At 33.6% G+C, this 19,446-nt stretch overlaps 1 protein-coding gene and 2 long non-coding RNA genes across 3 annotated transcripts in view; all 3 read right to left on the bottom strand.

The window, feature by feature from the left end:
- Window positions 1-46: 46 nt before the first annotated feature.
- On the bottom strand, window positions 47-4,873 carry LOC140058847 (uncharacterized). Its single transcript, XR_011847066.1, has 2 exons — window positions 3,112-4,873; window positions 47-2,937 (listed from the first exon to the last, which is right to left on the bottom strand). It is a non-coding gene; the product is annotated as an uncharacterized lncRNA (long non-coding RNA).
- A 2,920-nt stretch (window positions 4,874-7,793) lies between these two features.
- On the bottom strand, window positions 7,794-8,885 carry LOC140058685 (uncharacterized). Its single transcript, XR_011847036.1, has 4 exons — window positions 8,786-8,885; window positions 8,443-8,594; window positions 8,029-8,134; window positions 7,794-7,808 (listed from the first exon to the last, which is right to left on the bottom strand). It is a non-coding gene; the product is annotated as an uncharacterized lncRNA (long non-coding RNA).
- Window positions 8,886-10,486: 1,601 nt separating this feature from the next.
- The window catches only part of LOC140058800 (copine-8-like), a 39,326-nt gene continuing 30,366 nt past the window's right edge, over window positions 10,487-19,446 (bottom strand). The window contains exons 23-27 of the mRNA XM_072104542.1: window positions 13,584-13,711; window positions 12,984-13,086; window positions 12,808-12,865; window positions 11,266-11,339; window positions 10,487-11,138 (exon numbers count right to left, since the gene is read on the bottom strand). Coding sequence (XP_071960643.1) covers window positions 10,959-11,138; window positions 11,266-11,339; window positions 12,808-12,865; window positions 12,984-13,086; window positions 13,584-13,711 — 543 coding nt within the window. The 3' untranslated portion in view covers window positions 10,487-10,958. The remainder of the gene's footprint in view (window positions 11,139-11,265; window positions 11,340-12,807; window positions 12,866-12,983; window positions 13,087-13,583; window positions 13,712-19,446) is intronic.

Raw genomic sequence — 19,446 nt, 5'->3', positions numbered from 1 at the left:
TTGCGGTTGGAGGTCAGCCACTTAATAAAAGACAAACAACTATACGTTGCGTGTTGGTGTTTATTTGTTCGAGTAAAAAAAAAATGAACCTCTCTGCAACACCCCGCTATGTGCCCCACTACGCCAATGGCTTAACCCACTCAACTACACAGTGAATATGTCACCCAAGTCATGTCAGCCACAATCGCCAAGCAGCAAGAATGCTCCAAGACATCTAGAAAGTCAAAGACACAAGTTTCAATCGACATGATTAAAGTTCAATGTAAACTACAGAAAGACCAAACACAAGTGAGAACCCAATACTCCAATGCAGGGACGCTGACACATGAGGGAATCGCCCTGGGCACACCGGACGTTCTCAGGAGTGGAGTTATATGCTATTTGAGCATGGGAATTAATAGTTGAATATAATGTTTATATTAAAATTTGGATATTAAAATTATATTTTACAAACATGATGATTTTGATATTAAAAAAATAAATATGAATAATAAAGAAATTTGACCAGTTTTGATATACATTCAACTATATTATTATTTTAAATATAAAAAGAAGGTTACATTGCATATTAATATTTACAGTTCAAGAGGTCCTAAAGACTAAATTCCCAAAACATCAAACTAGACGCATTTATGTTGAACGAACCTCGTCATAGCTTCGCACGACACAAACGCACCCATTCTTTTGTTGTGGAAAATAAAGCCAAACTGGTGTCAGAAAATTAGACAATAATTTTGATACCTATATTAGCTCAAGAATACAAATTGTGCAGTACATAAATTTGGATTAAATAATTTAATAAGGTTAACTCTCTGGTAATACCAAACCCAACGACTTTGTTTTCAGGACAGCAGTGTAATTGTTATACTGCCCGACTCATTACCCTTCAGATATGGTACCAACTATTCCTATCTTAAATTAAGAGAAGCCATTTTTTATTTTATTGTAAGTTTAGTTTGTTTAATTTTTCAATTCTTAATGTTTGTAGTAACTAAGTGTCTATGTTGTGTTCACTGTGTGTGACAATATAAACTCAACCTAAACAAACTATTTAGTTAATTTTAACTGCAATGCAATTATATATACCTCAATTTGTACACAACTACAAAGTTTAAATGATTAAATTATAAAAATACCTTTATATTTATGCTTTACAAAGACACATACTTTTAAGTGGAATGTAAATAAAATTGTGTATACTTATGACAAAGTTCAGTTTTAAAACTATTTATATTATTAGTAAATATTAATATTATTATTAAATAAGTAAAATGGCTATTGTTACATTTACATTAAAAAAATTATATAATCTATGAAATATAACCAATCTGGATTTACCTAACTTGTAAAAATACTCTAAAATATTTATTGTATCATTTATATTTTACCTTTTATTACAATATTTAATTATTTAAGTTATAGTACACAAAGAGGATTAAATTGTAAGTATGAACATACTAGGCCTATGGCAGCTATACACAACAGCAGGACCTATAACTACGACTAGTGTTCCAGTAAATGGAATGTAAAAATCAAATATATTATGCTCTGTCTACACTATCAAACTAGTTTGACAAAATGTGCCGAAATATGGTAGTGGTATGCCCAAATATGGAAGTGATATGACATAATCATGTCCATATATGGGCACATCACATTTTTTTGTCACATAAAGTTTGATAGTGTAGACAGAGCTTTAGAACAAATACATCTAAATTTATATATTAAATTGAACTAGTAAACACATTCAGTTTGTTTAAATTGCCAATTAAATTGGATATATAAATTACATTACTCAGTTAAGTTTATATTTATCTGCCTATTGCATATCACCTGGCTTATCCTAATTTAAAACTTCTATTTAAATTAAAGCAGAGCAAAGTGTGTATTTAATTTATTTCTAAATAAATAATTAATTTTTAAAACTATTTCTAGCTACAGAATTTATTATTATTGTTTGTTTTGGTAGAAAATACATTTGAATGATGAATGATGTTTTACAAAATACTCAATAAATTATTTATATTTAAATGTTTAATTACATTAATAATGACTTCTCTTTTTCTTTAATTTATATATTAATTTTATGAAATTGTTTTTTTCTTATCTTTGCAACAAAAAAATTAATAAAATTTAATAAACTAATTTAACAATACTTAATTGTTGGAATAGAAATTTCCAAGAGTAAATTGTCAGAAAATCTACTAGACAAATGATAGTTATAAAGAATTAAGGTAATAGTTTTAGTTTAATTTATAAAGATAAGAGATAAACTTAAATAGCCCCTTACAGGCAGCTAAGTTTTAAATTCACCACTCACTGGCGACTAAGTTTTAAATTTCCTCTTACAGGCAGCAAAGTTTTAAATTTTCCCCTGTAGGCAGCTAAGTTTTAAATTGCCCCTTACAGGCAGCTAAGTTTTAAATTTCCCTTTACAGGCAGCTAAGTTTTAAATTGCCTCTAACAGGCACCTAAGTTTTAAATTGACCCTTACATGAAGCAAAGTTTTAAATTGCCTCTAACAGGCAGCTAAGTTTTAAATTTCCCCTTACAGGTACCTAAGTTTTAAATTGGCCCTTACATGAAGCAAAGTTTTAAATTGCCTCTAACAGGCACCTAAGTTTTAAATTTCCCCTTACAGGCACCTAAGTTTCAATTTCCCCTTACAGGCAGCTAAGTTTTAAATTGCCCCTTAGCGGCACCTAAGTTTTAAATTGCCCCTTACAGGCAGCTAAGTTTTAAATTGCCTTTTACAGGCAGCTAAGTTTTAAATTGCCCCTTACAGGCAGCAACATTTTTAATTTCCCCTTAATTAAAGGCACCTAAGTTTTAAATTTCCCCTTACAGGCACCTAAGTTTTAATTTCCCCTTACAGGCAGATAAGTTTTAAATTGCCCCTTACAGGCAGATAAGTTTTAAATTGCCCCTTACAGCCAGCTAAGTTTTAAATTGGCCCTTACATGAAGCAAAGTTTTAAATTGCCTCTAACAGGCAGCTAAGTTTTAAATTTGCCCTTACAGGCACCTAAGTTTTAAATTGGCCCTTACATGAAGCAAAGTTTTAAATTGCTTCTAACAGGCACCTAAGTTTTAAATTTCCCTTTACAGGCACCTAAGTTTTAATTTCCCCTTACAGGCAGCTAAGTTTTAAATTTCCCCTTAGAGGCACCTAAGTTTTAAATTGCCCCTTACAGGCAGCTAAGTTTTAAATTTCCCCTTACAGGCACCTAAGTTTTAATTTCCCCTTACAGGCAGCTAAGTTTTAAATTTCCCCTTAGAGGCACCTAAGTTTTAAATTGCCCCTTACAGGCACCTAAGTTTTAAATTTCCCCTTACAGGCACCTAAGTTTTAATTTCCCCTTACAGGCAGCTAAGTTTTAAATTGGCCCTTACATGAAGCAAAGTTTTAAATTGCCTCTAACAGGCAGCTAAGTTTTAAATTTGCCCTTACAGGCACCTAAGTTTTAAATTGGCCCTTACATGAAGCAAAGTTTTAAATTGCCTCTAACAGGCACCTAAGTTTTAAATTTCCCTTTACAGGCACCTAAGTTTTAATTTCCCCTTACAGGCAGCTAAGTTTTAAATTTCCCCTTAGAGGCACATAAGTTTTAAATTGCCCCTTACAGGCAGCTAAGTTTTAAATTTCCCCTTACAGGCACCTAAGTTTTAATTTCCCCTTACAGGCAGCTAAGTTTTAAATTTCCCCTTAGAGGCACCTAAGCTTTAAATTGCCCCTTACAGGCACCTAAGTTTTAAATTTCCCCTTACAGGCACCTAAGTTTTAATTTCCCCTTACAGGCAGCTAAGTTTTAAATTTCCCCTTAGAGGCACCTAAGTTTTAATTTCCCCTTACAGGCAGCTAAGTTTTAAATTTCCCCTTAGAGGCACCTAAGTTTTAAATTGCCCCTTACAGGCAGCTAAGTTTTAAATTGCCCCTTACAGGCAGCTAAGTTTTAAATTGCCCCTTACATGCAGCTAAGTTTTAAATTGCCCCTTACAGGCAGCTAAGTTTTAAATTTCCCCTTACAGGCAGCTAAGTTTTAAATTTTATCTATCAGAAATTTTAATTCTTACATTATAGTTACTAACAGTCAACACCTCTAATCTATAATAAGCATTTTTTTGTTGCAAATTGTTATATTTTTATATTTTTGTATTGTGTGTAATGTGTGAATTGTTGGTATGAACTTTAAATTTAAAGACAGAAATATAGCTAAATTATATGATTGTATTTAATTAAATTGGTACCATATCTTGGGGATAAATATATCAAGCACACTTTGAGAATAGTATCGTATAACTTCCTGCCTGCTTACTTAGCCAGATCGAAGAGGAATGTATCACACAGAGTTTGTCTAACCACCAAAAGTTCAAACATTTTTCGGTACATGCACGCAATGTCTTTTGAGTTATTAAATTATTTAAATTGGAAATAGAACCTGAAGACATACTGAAACCAGTTTATTAAGTTATTTACTCCTGATTTGTCTAGTTTCAAAACCCATACACTGATGATGGTGCCACCGCCACAATGCCAACACCACAAAGGACTGTAAAGGACTCTCACAAGCATTTGGTCAAAATGTAGTTTACATAGAACATGAAACAAGTATCAAAAAACTCCATAGAAAATCTCAAAACAAACTCACCAATTAGCAGGAGCAACGAACACGACCCAAGGAAGCATCCACCATGCAGCCAAGCAGGCCGACACCCATCGGTGTAGTGGGGCACACAGGGGGTGTGCAGAGAGGTGCATTTTTTTTTACAATGTTTAGAGTTTAGAAAAAATCTGAAACTAAATACATTAAACTATAAATATATAATAATATAAAATTACAAAGTGAAGTGGAATTTAATTTTATAGAATTACGAGGACATCCAACCTATATTAAGTAAAACTATGTTTGAAATTTTAAGTGTGATTAGAAACACAATTTGGTATAAAAAAAAACAGTTTTAAAGTATTTAAGTAGTATGTTATATGTTATGTAACAAAAATGGGAGTTGCTAAAACAAAATTTAGACTTCCATTTCATATGTAGTTTTTAAATGCATCAACTAGATTATAAAAATGATACATTATAAAAAGAAATAGTAAATATTTGGAAACCAAATTGCAAGTTTTCATTCAAAATTTTAAGAAATCACAACAGTAATTTAATTTAAATTAAAAAAAAAAAAAACCTTTGAGTCTTAATTCCACTTCACTTAACAATTACAAAATTAAAATAGCAATTAAATATAAATGTTTGTTGATCTTAAAATTGCTGGCCGATGCAAGTCTCTCATTGAAATGCTCCTCAACAAGTCTACTTTGATTGGTAGACATGCGTACCTAAAAAGATACAATAATTCACAATAGTATAATCAGTTATTCAAGTGTTTGGTTGTTTTAAAAGCATTTCATGTCCATTTATTCTACCCTGTCTGAATGAGTATCAAACAGGAGTGTTGGGCTTGTCTACATTGCTTAGTAAATCAAGCTTGGTTCAGGAAGGTATAAAAATAAGACCTCCCTGCTTGGATGTACTGTAATATATTAGTTTTACAGATACTATTTAAGGTAACATAATCATCTTGCTGTGCATATCCAATGTTTGATTCTAGTTGCACATTCACAAATTATAATTGAAATGAAGATTGAACATTGCATACATACCATTTAAACGTCTGTACAGTATGACATCACCTGCAGCAGCTCTCTGTTCAACGTCATCAGTATGTGTGGTACCCTTCCATTGGTTCTTGTCAATTCCAAGTGATCAACAAACATGGTTAAAAACTATGTATACTTAATTAATTAACATAGATGCAGAAACCAACCTACCCCTTCCCCCCTCCATGACTACAACACATTTTATATGCAAGTTATACACCGTACTGACTCTCATTACGCAGAATTTATATAGCACTTGCGACAATTTTACAGAAAACTTTTGGGAATAGATATTATTTATCGGACGACACATAATTGTTAAGATTACTGTACATTTTTGTAAGGAACCCATGGGCAAAAATCAGTTAAAACCAAAGTCTAACAAAGGCGCAATTTAATTTGGCACATTTTCCCAATGCAATGATTAAAAGAGTGCGCTTACCTAAACAGGCCAGTTACAATAAAAATATTAATGCAAAGTGCGCACCATCGTTCAAACGGCAGCTTATTCAAGCCAGTACGGTAATTGTAAAAGTTGTACAAAGAAGAAAAAAAAACTCATCAGCAAAAACAAATACCTAATTAAATCAATTTCAAGTCAAATTTTTAAAATTTTCTAATCAAATATTTTAAAGTGCTGATTTCAATTGATTATATCTTTTGATACCATGTAAATGTGAAAAAAAAATAGAGAAAATTTAAATAATAATGGTATCATGGATTAGCCACACACAGAAGTGAATACATCCTGAGGGGTCCATAGAAAGTAAATTTAAATAATAATGGTATCATGGATTAGCCACACACAGAAGTGAATACATCCTGAGGGGTCCATAGAAAGTAAATTTGAATTTATATTTTAATAAGTTGCTAAAAGTATAAATGGCCTATCATTTAAAAAAAAAAATTCTAGAAATGATTATACACTTACAATTAGTTATTTTGTTCATTGCTAATGAGTGTACATAATTGAACTCTAAACATTGCACCAGAAGGACCAAAGCAAGAGTAAACAGAACCCAATTAGCAAACATAATTTTCCCATTAGTTTTTTATATAGTTTGATTTATATATATTTCGCAATAAATTTATTGTAACGATATTCATTTAAAACAAAAATAGTTAAACATAAATGATATCTGAAAAGTCTCAGAAGTGAATGCATTCCGAGAGAAATAAATTTGAGGTTATATTTTATGAAATTTAAGCAAATAAATTGGTAAAACCTGGCATAGAATTCCACTTAGTTTGATCATTGCTAATGTTGGGTTCTGAATTACAATTGCACCCAAGAGAAAAAAAGAACCTCATCAGCAAAAACAAATCTTTATATTTAAATAAATTACTTAGGTCAAATTTGTTAGCAATTGTTTGCTATAAAGTTTAATATTTTAAACTTTGATTTTATTTTAATACCATTTAAAACAAAAATGAAGACAAACGTAAAATAAAATCAATCATGGTATCAGTGATTGCACTTGACAATCCGCGACAAGTGAACCCCTATGAAATTTGTATTAATGTTGATTTATTTTAATACCATGAAAACCAAAAGTAGAGAAAAATGTAAAATAAAAACAATCACGGTATCAGGGATTACACTTGACATTCCGAGACAAGCGAACCCCTATGAAATTAATGCAAACTTAGTTTTTTTGTTTTTTTTTAGGAAATTTGAAAACATTTTTTTTTTTCAAAAGAACATTTTAAATTTTGACACTTATTTTGTTCATTGCTAATGAGGATTTGCTAATACACCTTAAACAAGAAGAAAAACAACCTCACCAGCAAAAACAAATCCTTAAATTAAACTAATTACTGTATTAAATGTGATCTGAAATGAATGTCTAATTTGATACAATGTAAAAGAAAAATAGAGAAATTTAAACTGCAAACAATCATGGTATCAACTACCCCCTCTAGAGTGGGTGATGAACAAAAAATTTGAAATTTATTTGTAAAAATTTGTGAACTTCCAAAATTATTTTAAAATTACACTTACTTTGTTCATTGCTAGTGAGGAGTTGTGTTAATTTACAGTTGTATTTAAAATTTGATAATTTATTTCAATTATTTATCTATTTTATTTATAATTTATGATGGCTTAAAAAATGAAATAAAAAAAGATAAAGCTGTCCATCTCCAATCAGCTGAAATAAAAAAGACAAAAAATATTAACCTTATTGAAAGATAAATGACATGTTGTTTGCGTCGCCATAGGCAAGATGTTTTACTTGTATTGCCTCCTCTTTTGGATTGTCTGGGTGTCAAAAAATATAGATTTCAAACCTGACCACCAATAATTAAAGTACGATTGGTTCTTTTATTTATTTTGTTTATAATCAGAAACAAGTTGAATATTTTAAATACCTGTATTTCCAGCAGGTGAAACTTGAGTAGCATCTAGTAGTAGTAGCCATCTTCATCTTGTCTTCGTCAATTCATGTTAAGTTACAAATACAGTATTCATGTGTCTCTATATAAAATAAATGGTAAATTATGATAAATTAGTTAGACTCACCCGCACTATCAAGCTTAATACCGCATTCACATTTCTTGGGTAGCTGTTGAGGCAACAATATTGCAACCTAAGTGACACCTAGGCCTAGGAGGAAGCCAACATGTTTGGACTTTTTAGCAGTGTTGCGCCTAGGCCTACATGTTATAGAAACCGATGCGACGTAAAATCAAGAGCGGTTTGTTGACGCAGTTTGGACAAATTTCTCATCTGATGCAACCTCGGTTACCAACCGATCGATTAACCTTAATTAAAAAAAACCTCACCATTGTTTATATTGCTATAAATCATCAACTTGCAGTTAAGACTTCTGCCTTGCAGGTGTCACCATGCTGCATTTACCATCATCTCCACCTAGTGTGCTAACATGCCAAACTGCCTCCTAGTTAGACTGTTAAGATGTTTAAAAAATTTCCTACTGTGAATGATACAAAAATGAAGATAATAATTTATATACATTATGAACATTTAACAGGGAAAAAATAAACAATATTTTTAATGGTAGGCACTTGCCGACATATGGAATGGTGGTAATTAAAAAGTTCTTTTAATATCGTTTGTACATTTAGAAATATTATTTTGTACCCTGCTATAATTTACTAGACTTACCAATAATTTTTTCATGCTTTCCTCACAGCCTAGCCCTACAGAACATGTCCATTTTGGCATAGTGTGTGCTGGTGTTCCAAACAACAATGTCTTCTCAGTCTTAGCTAGATTAGCCTACCTAGGGCTAGGCCTAGGCTACTAAGTCAAGAAAAACAAACAACAAAAAGATGTCACAAAGATTAAAAAGTGTTTGCCAGTACACATTTTGCCACTGCATTCTGACTAAAATTTGTTTATTTGTACCTGTTAAATTCACTAGGCTAGGCCTAGACTTACCAATAATGTTCTGATGTTAGAAATAGAAAGCCAACACCGTCTTATCTTGGCCTTTACTGCATCATCTTGCCATCCATCGTGTCCACTCGAACGTCACACTGCCAGTGCCACATCCATCATGTGTCATCCTAAAAAAAGCCAAGAAAACTTTAAAAACACACACTATTAGGCTAGTAGGCCTAGCCTAGGACCTGTATATTATTAATTCAATATATAATACTGAATCCACACACCATCTTTCCATTGCCTATGCCTAGGAAATCTAAGGCTAAGGCTAGGCCTAAGCTGCAACAACACGTACGGCAAGGATGGGATAATTTGGCAGGCCGGCCTTTATTTTAGGCTAGCCAAGGAAGGGCCTAAGAAAAAACAGTCTACAAACTACAATAAACTCATGAAAAAAGATCCACAGAATGTATATAATTACCCCTTATACCTTATTTATAGATATCATAAACAAAATAACCAGCTTACATATTAATATCGATTAAAACTGTTAGTTTTTAGAAGACACACGCAGCAAATACTTCGATGTTTTAACGTACACAGCTCAGCAGCATGGATGATGAGCAGACGATAATCGGAGACATCGGAGGCACATTTTCACGCTGTCAAGTTGTGGGCGGAAGTGGATTGGACCAACTCAAAATTTAGAGGGGGGAGTGGAAATATACCAAAATAAAGACATTATTTTATTACTTATATTGTAGTTTTAGCCATTTTGAAATTTGTAAAATTATTATTGTTACTATCAACTGTTTTCCTGTGGTAATTATTCATATTTATAAAACATTTAAACATCAATATTGTAATGAGGTTTTATTGTAATTTTAGGCACAGTGTGGATGAAAAATAGCTGTACCCTTTTTGCGTTGTTTGGAACAGTCTACTCTATATATGGTGGTGACTTTTGTAGACGTGTGCGGCATGGTCGCTGGTTGGCTGATTGTTTGCAAAGATGTAGAGGGGGAGGGGTTTTGATTTATAATTAGATTACCAGAAAAAAACTTGTTGGTAACAACATAAATTAAATCATTCATTCATCAGTGGAAAATTACTTCCTTTTATTGTAATTTGCATATAAAATATTTACCTAATTAACAGGCATATGATAATATAAGTCCTAGAAATATACTGTGTAGTATTCCTTATATTAAATATTGGCATATATCTTTTAGATTATGCCGATTATAAGGTCAATCTAAAACAAAATATGCATTACACTCACTTTATCTTGTTCGACTTACTACTATAATTAAAAGTACTTTACAACCCTGATATTTACATTAAAAATAGATCAATTATACTAAAAATGCACTGTATTACACTCATCTTGTTCGGCTGTTACTGTTTTTTTATAAAAAGAAAATTATTGTACAGTAAAAATTAAAAAGTATAACTTACTACTATAATTAAAAGTACTTTGCAACCCTGATATTTACATTAAAAATGTACATTAGATCAATTATATTAAAAATGTACTGTATTCCACTTAACTTGTTCGGCTGTTACTGTTTTTTATAAAAAGAAAATTATTCTAATAATGAAAAAAAATCTTTACTACATTATGTAACCCTGATTATTTCCTGAATCCAAATAGTTTTAAAATTACCACGAACCTAAAAAATGTATAAAAATAGATAAATATTCTACATTGCAAGCTCACATAAAGCTTGTTGATTGAATAAACAAAAACACTGTCTTCCCTCCACCCCAGTTTATACAACGTATTCAAGTTACCAGGTGGTATTTCTTCCAAGGCTTATTTTGTAAAATTATAGTCCATTCGATTCTCTCTCTGGTAGATCCCTGAACAGGTTAGTGGTTATAATGGTATTCATTCGAACCTAAGAGTACGTACACACACAAACACACACAATACGTTCCAGGAACATTTTTAAGCTCGACCGACTGCTGAATAGGGAGGGGGCGCTGTACCAGGTTTAATATGATGCAGCTTCATCCAAGTCACCAGTTGGTCTGGTATTTCTTCTAACACTTCTTTCGCAAGCTGCGCTTGAATTGCACCCATGTCTCGGTTCCCGGATCGGTGAACTATCTCACTAAAAGGCACAAACTGAAATTTAATAAAATATGATACTGTATTATAAAAGGTTAAATATTGAAAAAAATTATTTTATATAATACTAATAATCTGAAAATTTTAGTGAATAGAATATTATTGTGACCTCAGCATCACTAACCTGAACAATATCGTGATCAGCTACTTTGACTCCGTGCCTCAATAAATTGTCATCAGAATCAAGATGTTCCATGGCTAAAGTGAATGAACAAACTATAAATTGTCTAGGACAAAAACATTTATACCAAACTTATTGTATTGATATTTTTCCAGCATTACCCATCATGTTTATGTTTGATGTTTTAATGTACTTTTTATACAGTATTTATGTAAATGCAATACTTTCAGCTTCTGCTGCTTTTTGTATATACCATATTGTTCCTAATAAACGCCCCCCTTCATTTTTTTGTTCATTTTCTAATTAACACACCTTAGTGCCCAATCTATATAAACAGAGGATTCTCGCATTTAGAATTGGTTTTCAGCCCGGAAAGTCACATTTTTCAGCTACTGTGATAACGATGTACGTGTGACAGACATGTAGGCCTACACCGGGCGCGTAGGGTAATTCGCGCGTGTAGGACACTGGACGTCTGGTTCATGAAGACCTTCAAGGCGTCTGGTTCATGAAGACCTTCAAGGCGTCTGGTTCATGAAGACCTTCAAGGCGTCTGGTTCATGAAGACCTTCAAGGCGTCTGGTTCATGAAGACCTTCAAGGCGTCTGGTTCATGAAGACCTTCAAGGCGTCTGGTTCATGAAGACCTTCAAGGCGTCTGGTTCATGAAGACCTTCAAGGCGTCTGGTTCATGAAGACCTTCAAGGCGTCTGGTTCATGAAGACCTTCAAGGCGTCTGGTTCATGAAGACCTTCAAGGCGTCTGGTTCATGAAGACCTTCAAGGCGTCTGGTTCATGAAGACCTTCAAGGCGTCTGGTTCATGAAGACCTTCAAGGCGTCTGGTTCATGAAGACCTTCAAGGCGTCTGGTTCATGAAGACCTTCAAGGCGTCTGGTTCATGAAGACCTTCAAGGCGTCTGGTTCATGAAGACCTTCAAGGCGTCTGGTTCACCTTTCTATAATATATTATATTCAAGTTGTTAGAACTTTTCATCAAGTTGAGGGTGGATGTCAATAACCTACGATAAACACGCTGTTTCTGTTGTGAAGGACAACGAAGAACGCTGCATCGTCGGCCATTTGCCACAAGAGCAATCCAAGATTTTTAATTTTTTTTTTAAACATAAAGGCGAAGTAAAAATTAAAGCTAAACGCAGGCACAGTAGCATAGCAGAGGGTTTGGAGGTACCCTATGAATATATTTGTTGCACACCCAAAAAAACATTGACCGTCTGAAGCAACTTGTTTAGGGTAGGCTTAGCTAGGTAGGCCTCATATAGGCCTAGGCCTAGGCTAGGTAGGCCTCATATAGGCCTAGCCTAGGCCCTATTTATGATTTTTACATTTCACCTCTAACAAACGCCCGCCCTTTTTAAAAAATGCAACGCCCCGGGGGCATTTATTAGGAACAATACGGTATATGTTTTTTTTTATACCGAAAAATAAAATAAAATTAAACCAACACAAGAACAATTATTAAGAAACTTATCAAATCTCATTGTCATTTTGAGAAACACAAAAGTAGGGTAAAAATACTTCACATACCTGAAAAATCAGCGTTACCAACTCCAACAATGATGATGGCCATTGGGAGTTTGCTAGCCTACAAATAAAAAAAAATAAAAATTTGACTACATGCATGAAATGTTTTGAACGTGTACAATAGACAGGTTACTATCAAGCAAATAGGCCTTACTCATATTCTTACTGTATGTACTTACATTGATAACAGCAACTTTGGTAAAATCCATATCTGATATGATTCCGTCCGTTATTATTAATAAAACAAAAAAGTTTGAGCCGTTCATAAACGCTTGAGCATCTCTAAATAGATAAATAATGAGCAAAGGGATAAATAGTTAGACTTAGAAAAGGAAACAACTTAAAATATGCAATCATATAAACACTTGTAACACACAGTTATTTACAGAAACAATTCTTGAGTATGTAATATTTTTAACAGAATTCCATCTTGGCTGTGATTCATATTCATATACTTATACGAAATCAAAAACTAGAAAGCTAGAACTTAAGGCCAATTTAAAAGCGGTAATAGTAAGCGGAAGACTGTGTATCTTATCCCACGTAAATACAATCTGTATCTATCCTGAGCGGAAACCACCCGTCGGCTCCGCCTTGTGTGTAAAAAGGAATAACATTGATTCTATATTTTCGTTACCGCAACCACTCTGTGTGAATTGGCCTTTAGCCTTCTTACAAGTGCATGCTAACATTATATATAATTGGCCTTTAGCCTTCTTACAAGTGCATGCTAACATTATATATAATTGGCCTTTATGATTCACAATTTAGTTTCTTACCTTGCTACCCTGTTTATGATTGGTGCAAAGTTTGTTGGTCCGTGTAACTGAATTTGAGGCAAACAATTCCTATAAGCACCAATGATGCCGTCCACATTAGACACAAATGGATTCTGGTAATTGAAATTCTAAAAAAAAAAGAAGAAAACATTCATTAAAAAAAATCTACAAATGTCACATCAACTTTATATTTTATCCTCTTAAGAAGAAGAATGAAGTAAAAGAATTAAATGAAGATGATTACTTGATGATACATCAATTAAACAAGCAAAGAAGGAAACTAACAAGAAAGTAAAACGACCGACAAGAAGACCAAAAGAAAACTGGATAAAACAAATAAAAGAAGATTTAAAAGGAAAAAATCTAGACTTTAGCACAAAACAAACCATCCTGCCAAAAATAGAAAAATATGGAAACAAATCGTGGAAAGCATAATGTCTGAATGACGGAAAATATTTCAAGAGCAAGGGAGACTTTATCCTCTCAAATACTCTACTATGAAGTGAGGAGTGACAGCTTAAATAATAATAATATCTATTCGGCAAAAGCTCTTAAAAAGTATGATTTACATTTAATCTTGCCAGGAGCAAGTAATAGGCATGAGCCCAAACAGAAAAACTGCTCTTACTCCAGCAAGTAATAGGCATGAGCCCAAACAGAAAACTGCTCTTACTCCAGCAAGTAATAGGCATGAGCCCAAACAGAAAACTGCTCTTACTCCAGTAAGTAATAGGCATGAGCCCAAACAGAAAACTGCTCTTACTCCAGCAAGTAATAGGCATGAGCCCTGTCATATTATTGATGTTGTGATTCTCTGTGATTAGAGAAGGATGCTTTAGTCCACGTCCGCCTTATTATTAGCCAATCAAAATCGTGTAAATTTCGGAGGGAAAATGTTATCCTCCTCTGAAGCCTAAAATTTGCATATCCTGTATAAAAGTAGAATGTAATAGATATTAGGAGAGAAGAGAGAATAAGGTCAGAGTAGATAAACGAGAAGAGAGAATAAGATCAAAGTAGATAAACGGAAAGATGATAAAGAATATAATAAGGCTTGACTGGTAGTGGTAGAAAGATGTATTAATCGAATTACAAGGAATAAAAGTTCTAGTTGAGTTAAATATACTTTTTGTATGAGTTATCATTCAGTGACAGCTGTCTGTGTACGTTGCGTGGAAATATATACGCCTGAGAAAGCTCGGAACGACAGCTGTGTACGTCGAGTGGATATACGCCTGAGAAAGCTCGGAACCAACTAAAAGATAAGATTCACTACATGGTGGCAGCGGTGAAAATTTTTGTTTACATGATTTAAGTATCAAGAAGAAGAAGAAGAAGAAGTGACAGTGCCTACTCTACGGGCCTGTTAAATCAGTAACCAAAAAGTTAAATGGTTACGAAGATCTGGATTCCTGACAGTTTGTATACCGTGCGTTGTTTGGATATTACAACGAAGAAGAAGTACTGTTGAGCTCAAGGTACCTACTCAAGGCTGCTGGATATTCATCGGAGAGATATATTCACCGAGATTTGAAAGAAGAAGACTGAAGTAACAGAAGGAAGCCCAGAAAATTGTGAGAAGATTTGCAAAGCTGACTTTGTAAACTATTTTTATTTCGAAAGTAATTTTTTGTACGGAGCGAACTTGGAACGTTGTTTGTGACTTTGAAGTAAATTAATGTCTTATATTGTATTGCATTTCAAAATTTATGTGGATTTCATATTTTTACATATCTGAATGGAATCAAGGTAATACAAATACTTTTATAACATATTTTGTATACATAAGTTTACATATTTCATTAGTAAAATTGTTATTAGCATGACAACTTTAAGATCGGGTAAAAATATAGATAAGACTATGTCAGACAAAGATACTAGGGAAGATATGGTTGACCAAGTCAATGAAATGTATGATAACATGGCTAGGGATATTGATTTGCCCGAAATACCCGGCGGTATGCCTAAAGATATGATGCTCGAATATTTTCGAATGAAGTTCGAGGCCGAAAACAATAAGTTAAGATTAGAAGCAGAAATAGAGCAAAAGAAAATAGATATAGAACAAAGAAAAATTGAATCACAAGAAAGAGTGAAAATGATGGAGTTAGAAAATAGGTCTAGCTACAGTAATGCTAGGAATATAGTAGATGAAATGAAGGTAAAGGTTCCTACTTTGAAGGAATCAGATGATATTGATATATATTTTCGAACATTTGAACACTTGGCAGAAGCCACAGGTTGGGATAAGAATACGTGGTCCGCTAGGTTAGCACCTGAACTGTCTGGTAAAGCTAGGACAGCATATGCATCCTTAACCGTAAAAGAATGTGTAGATTATGATACCTTAAAGAAGGCAATCTTAGAAAAGTATGATGTGTCCGCTGAGACCTACAGATTTAAATTTAGAAATTCAAACAGAGTTAAAGATATGTCCATCAGGGAATGGCTGAATGAGCTCTCCCATTATTTAAAATGTTGGATGAAATGTGCTAATGTAAAAGAAGATGATGCTGCAGGCATTATTGAAATGATTATAATGGAACAGGCACTTGATAAAATGCCTGAAGATCTGAGGCTTTATCTTAGAGATAAACAAGTAAATAAGAGCAATGATATGGCTATGATAGCCGATGATTATATAGCTAATAGAGGTGGCCGTGGCTATTGGAATGCCGTAAATTCTGAAAATAAGCCTACGTATTATAAGGGCCAAGAAAATAGTAAACCTAAGAATGGTACGACTCAGAATAACCCTGGAGCTAGGCAGCAAGGATACAATAGGTATCGAGGAAGGGGAGGCAAATTCCATAACTATGGTAGAAATTTCCAACAGAGAGAACCTTCAAATGAATGGATTAATGGCCTATGCTTTAATTGTAAGGAGAAGGGACATAAAATAGGGGATTGTCCTAAGATGGTAGCAAAAGGAAAGACTAGTGACACTAAGAAGGGCCCGAATGTGAAAGATGGCTTAAGATGTGAAGGAATAAAATCAGATAGACCCCAAGTAGTTATGGATAGTGTAGAAAATAAAATGGAGAAATGTATAATACCAGGAAAATTAGAAGGACAGGATATAACTATGCTTAGAGACTCGGGATGTACCCAGTCAGCTGTTAAGGAAAGTCTAGTGCCTAACAAATGTTACTTGCCAGGAAAATGGGTTACGTTAAGAGGTATAGGAGGCGATATTACCGTCCCCTTAGCTGAGGTAGCTATAGAAAGTAAGATAGTGACAGGAAAAGTGATTGTAGCCGTAATCGAAGGATTACAGAGGGATATGTTATTGGGTCATGATTTGGACCAGAATTGTGGGGAAACAATGGCTAAAGAAATGTTCGTCCTAACTAGGGAGCAAGCCAGAATAGAAAATGATGTTAGAATACAAGACGAAATGATATTGTTAGGGAAAGATAGTAACTTTAAGCCGATAGAAGAGCCGCCTAAAGAAACTAATGTACAATTGTTGAAAACAGTAGTAAATGACAACAAAGTAAATAAAACTAAGTGTTTAGATGATATGAATGGAACAGAAATGAATAATTTGTTTGACGAAAATGAGGATAAAGCTAAAGATAAAACAGTCAAACATAAAACTTATGAACAACAGCACAAGCTGAACCTAACTAAACAAGAACTGATCAAATTGCAAACTAAGGATGACTCACTCAAAGGAGTGTTTGACAGGGTAGTCCCTATAGAAGAAATAGGTCAGCATAGGGTATGTTTCTTTATGAGACAAGGTATATTGATGAGAAATTGGAGGAGTATTAAAGATAAGAATAACCAAGTGGAACAGATTGTATTACAGTACCTACTCAGTGTAGACAGGGTGTATTACACTTAGGTCATAATGTGCCATTTGCAGGTCACATGGGTGTTGAGAAAACTAAAAGTAGGGTCCTGAACCAATTCTATTGGCCAGGTATATTTAAAGATGTGGTAGTCTATTGTAAAGTCTGTAAGGAATGCCAAAAGGTAGATAAGGGTAAAAGTAAAAGGAAACATACTTTGATACCATTACCGATTATAAGTACACCATTTAAACGTATAGCGATAGACATTGTTGGACCCTTATCTAGAACAAGCCGTAATAACAAATATATGCTTACTATAATTGACTATGCTACGAGATATCCGGATGCTATCCCGTTACCCAATGTTAGAGCTGAAACAGTAGCCAGGGCTCTAATAGAAGTCTTTACTAGAGTAGGATTACCCGAAGAGATTGTACATGATCAAGGAACTAATTTCATGTCTTCAATTATGCAATCTATATGTAGTATGTTGGGGATTAATCAATTAAAGACTACAGTGTACCACCCCCAAAGCAATGGGCTTGTTGAAAGATTTCACGGTACATTGAAAAATATGATAAGGACACTTACAGTTAAGCAAAGAAAAAATTGGGATAACTACATACCCCCCTTTCTGTTTGCATACAGAGAAGTTCCTAGTAAAGCGACGGGCCATTCACCTTTTAAATTGCTTTATGGTAGAGAGGTGAGGGGACCCTTGAGTTTACTCAAAAGTAATTGGGTAGAAGATGAAGAAACATCTACTGATGTTATCAAATACATGTTAGAAATAAGAGAAAAAATGGAGGAATTAATGAAAGATGCTAATGTAAACAAACTTGAACAACAAGAAATTATGTCCCACAATTATAACAAGAATGCTATTGATAGAGAATTTGTAGAAGGGGACAAAGTGTTGATATTCTTTCCAGTAGGAAATAGTAAGTTAGACAGTAAATGGCAAGGCCCCTTCACTGTTACTAAAAAGGTCAATGATGTAAATTATGAAATATACATAGGAGGTAGAAGAAAAGAAAAACAAATTCTACATGTTAATATGTTAAAGAGATGGTATGATAAAGTAGAAATAAGTAAAGATGGTTATTATGTAGTAACAAATGTTCAGTCGATAGAAGAAGTAGACTTAAATGAAACAGTCCATGACAATGAGTTAGATAGTGAAATAGACATAGGATTGTCTTATCATCAATCACAAACATGGAGAGATGTTAACGTTAGTAGTAATTTAAATGATACACAAACTAAACAATTAACAGAATTGTTAAAGTACCAACAGAATGTATTCTCGGATGTACCAGGTAGAACTCACTTAGTGACACATGAAATTAAGACTAATGGTGAAATGCCTATAAGGCATAGGGCATATAGAACGCCCCAAGCATTAAAGGGTAAATTGAAAGAGGAATTAGATAGTATGTTGGCTATGGGTATAATAGAACCTACTGTTAGTGCCTATGCTGCACCTATTATTGCCCTGAAGAAAGGCCAGAATCAAATTAGAATGGTGACAGATTTTAGATCACTAAATAAGACTACACAATTTGACCCTTATGTTATGCCTCGCATAGACGAAATGTTGGATGAGGTATCATCCGCAATATACATAACTACGTTAGATCTAACTAAAGGATTTTACCAGGTGCCTCTGGATCCTAAGACCAAAGACAAATCAGCATTTATTACACAATTTGGACAGTATTGTTACAATGTACTTCCATTTGGTATGCAAAATAGCTCTAGTACTTTCCAAAGATTAATGGATAAGGTATTACAAGGTACTGAGGGATATGCTAAGGCATATATAGATGACATATGTATTTATAGTCAAACTTGGAAAGATCATATTTTTCATTTGAATGATGTATTAGAAAGATTAAGTAGTGCTGGATTGACAGCAAAGCCTTTGAAATGTAAAATTGCCTATGCACAGGTAGAATTTCTGGGGCATAAGATTGGTAATGGAGAAATTAGACCCATGATTGATAAGGTTGAGGCTGTGGAAAAGTTCCCCAGACCTTTGTCTAAGAAACAAGTCCGATCAT

The sequence above is a fragment of the Antedon mediterranea genome, chromosome 9 (genome assembly GCF_964355755.1).
Source record: "Antedon mediterranea chromosome 9, ecAntMedi1.1, whole genome shotgun sequence".
NCBI lineage: Eukaryota > Metazoa > Echinodermata > Crinoidea > Comatulida > Antedonidae > Antedon > Antedon mediterranea.
This window is presented reverse-complemented; position numbering and strand designations above follow the sequence as displayed.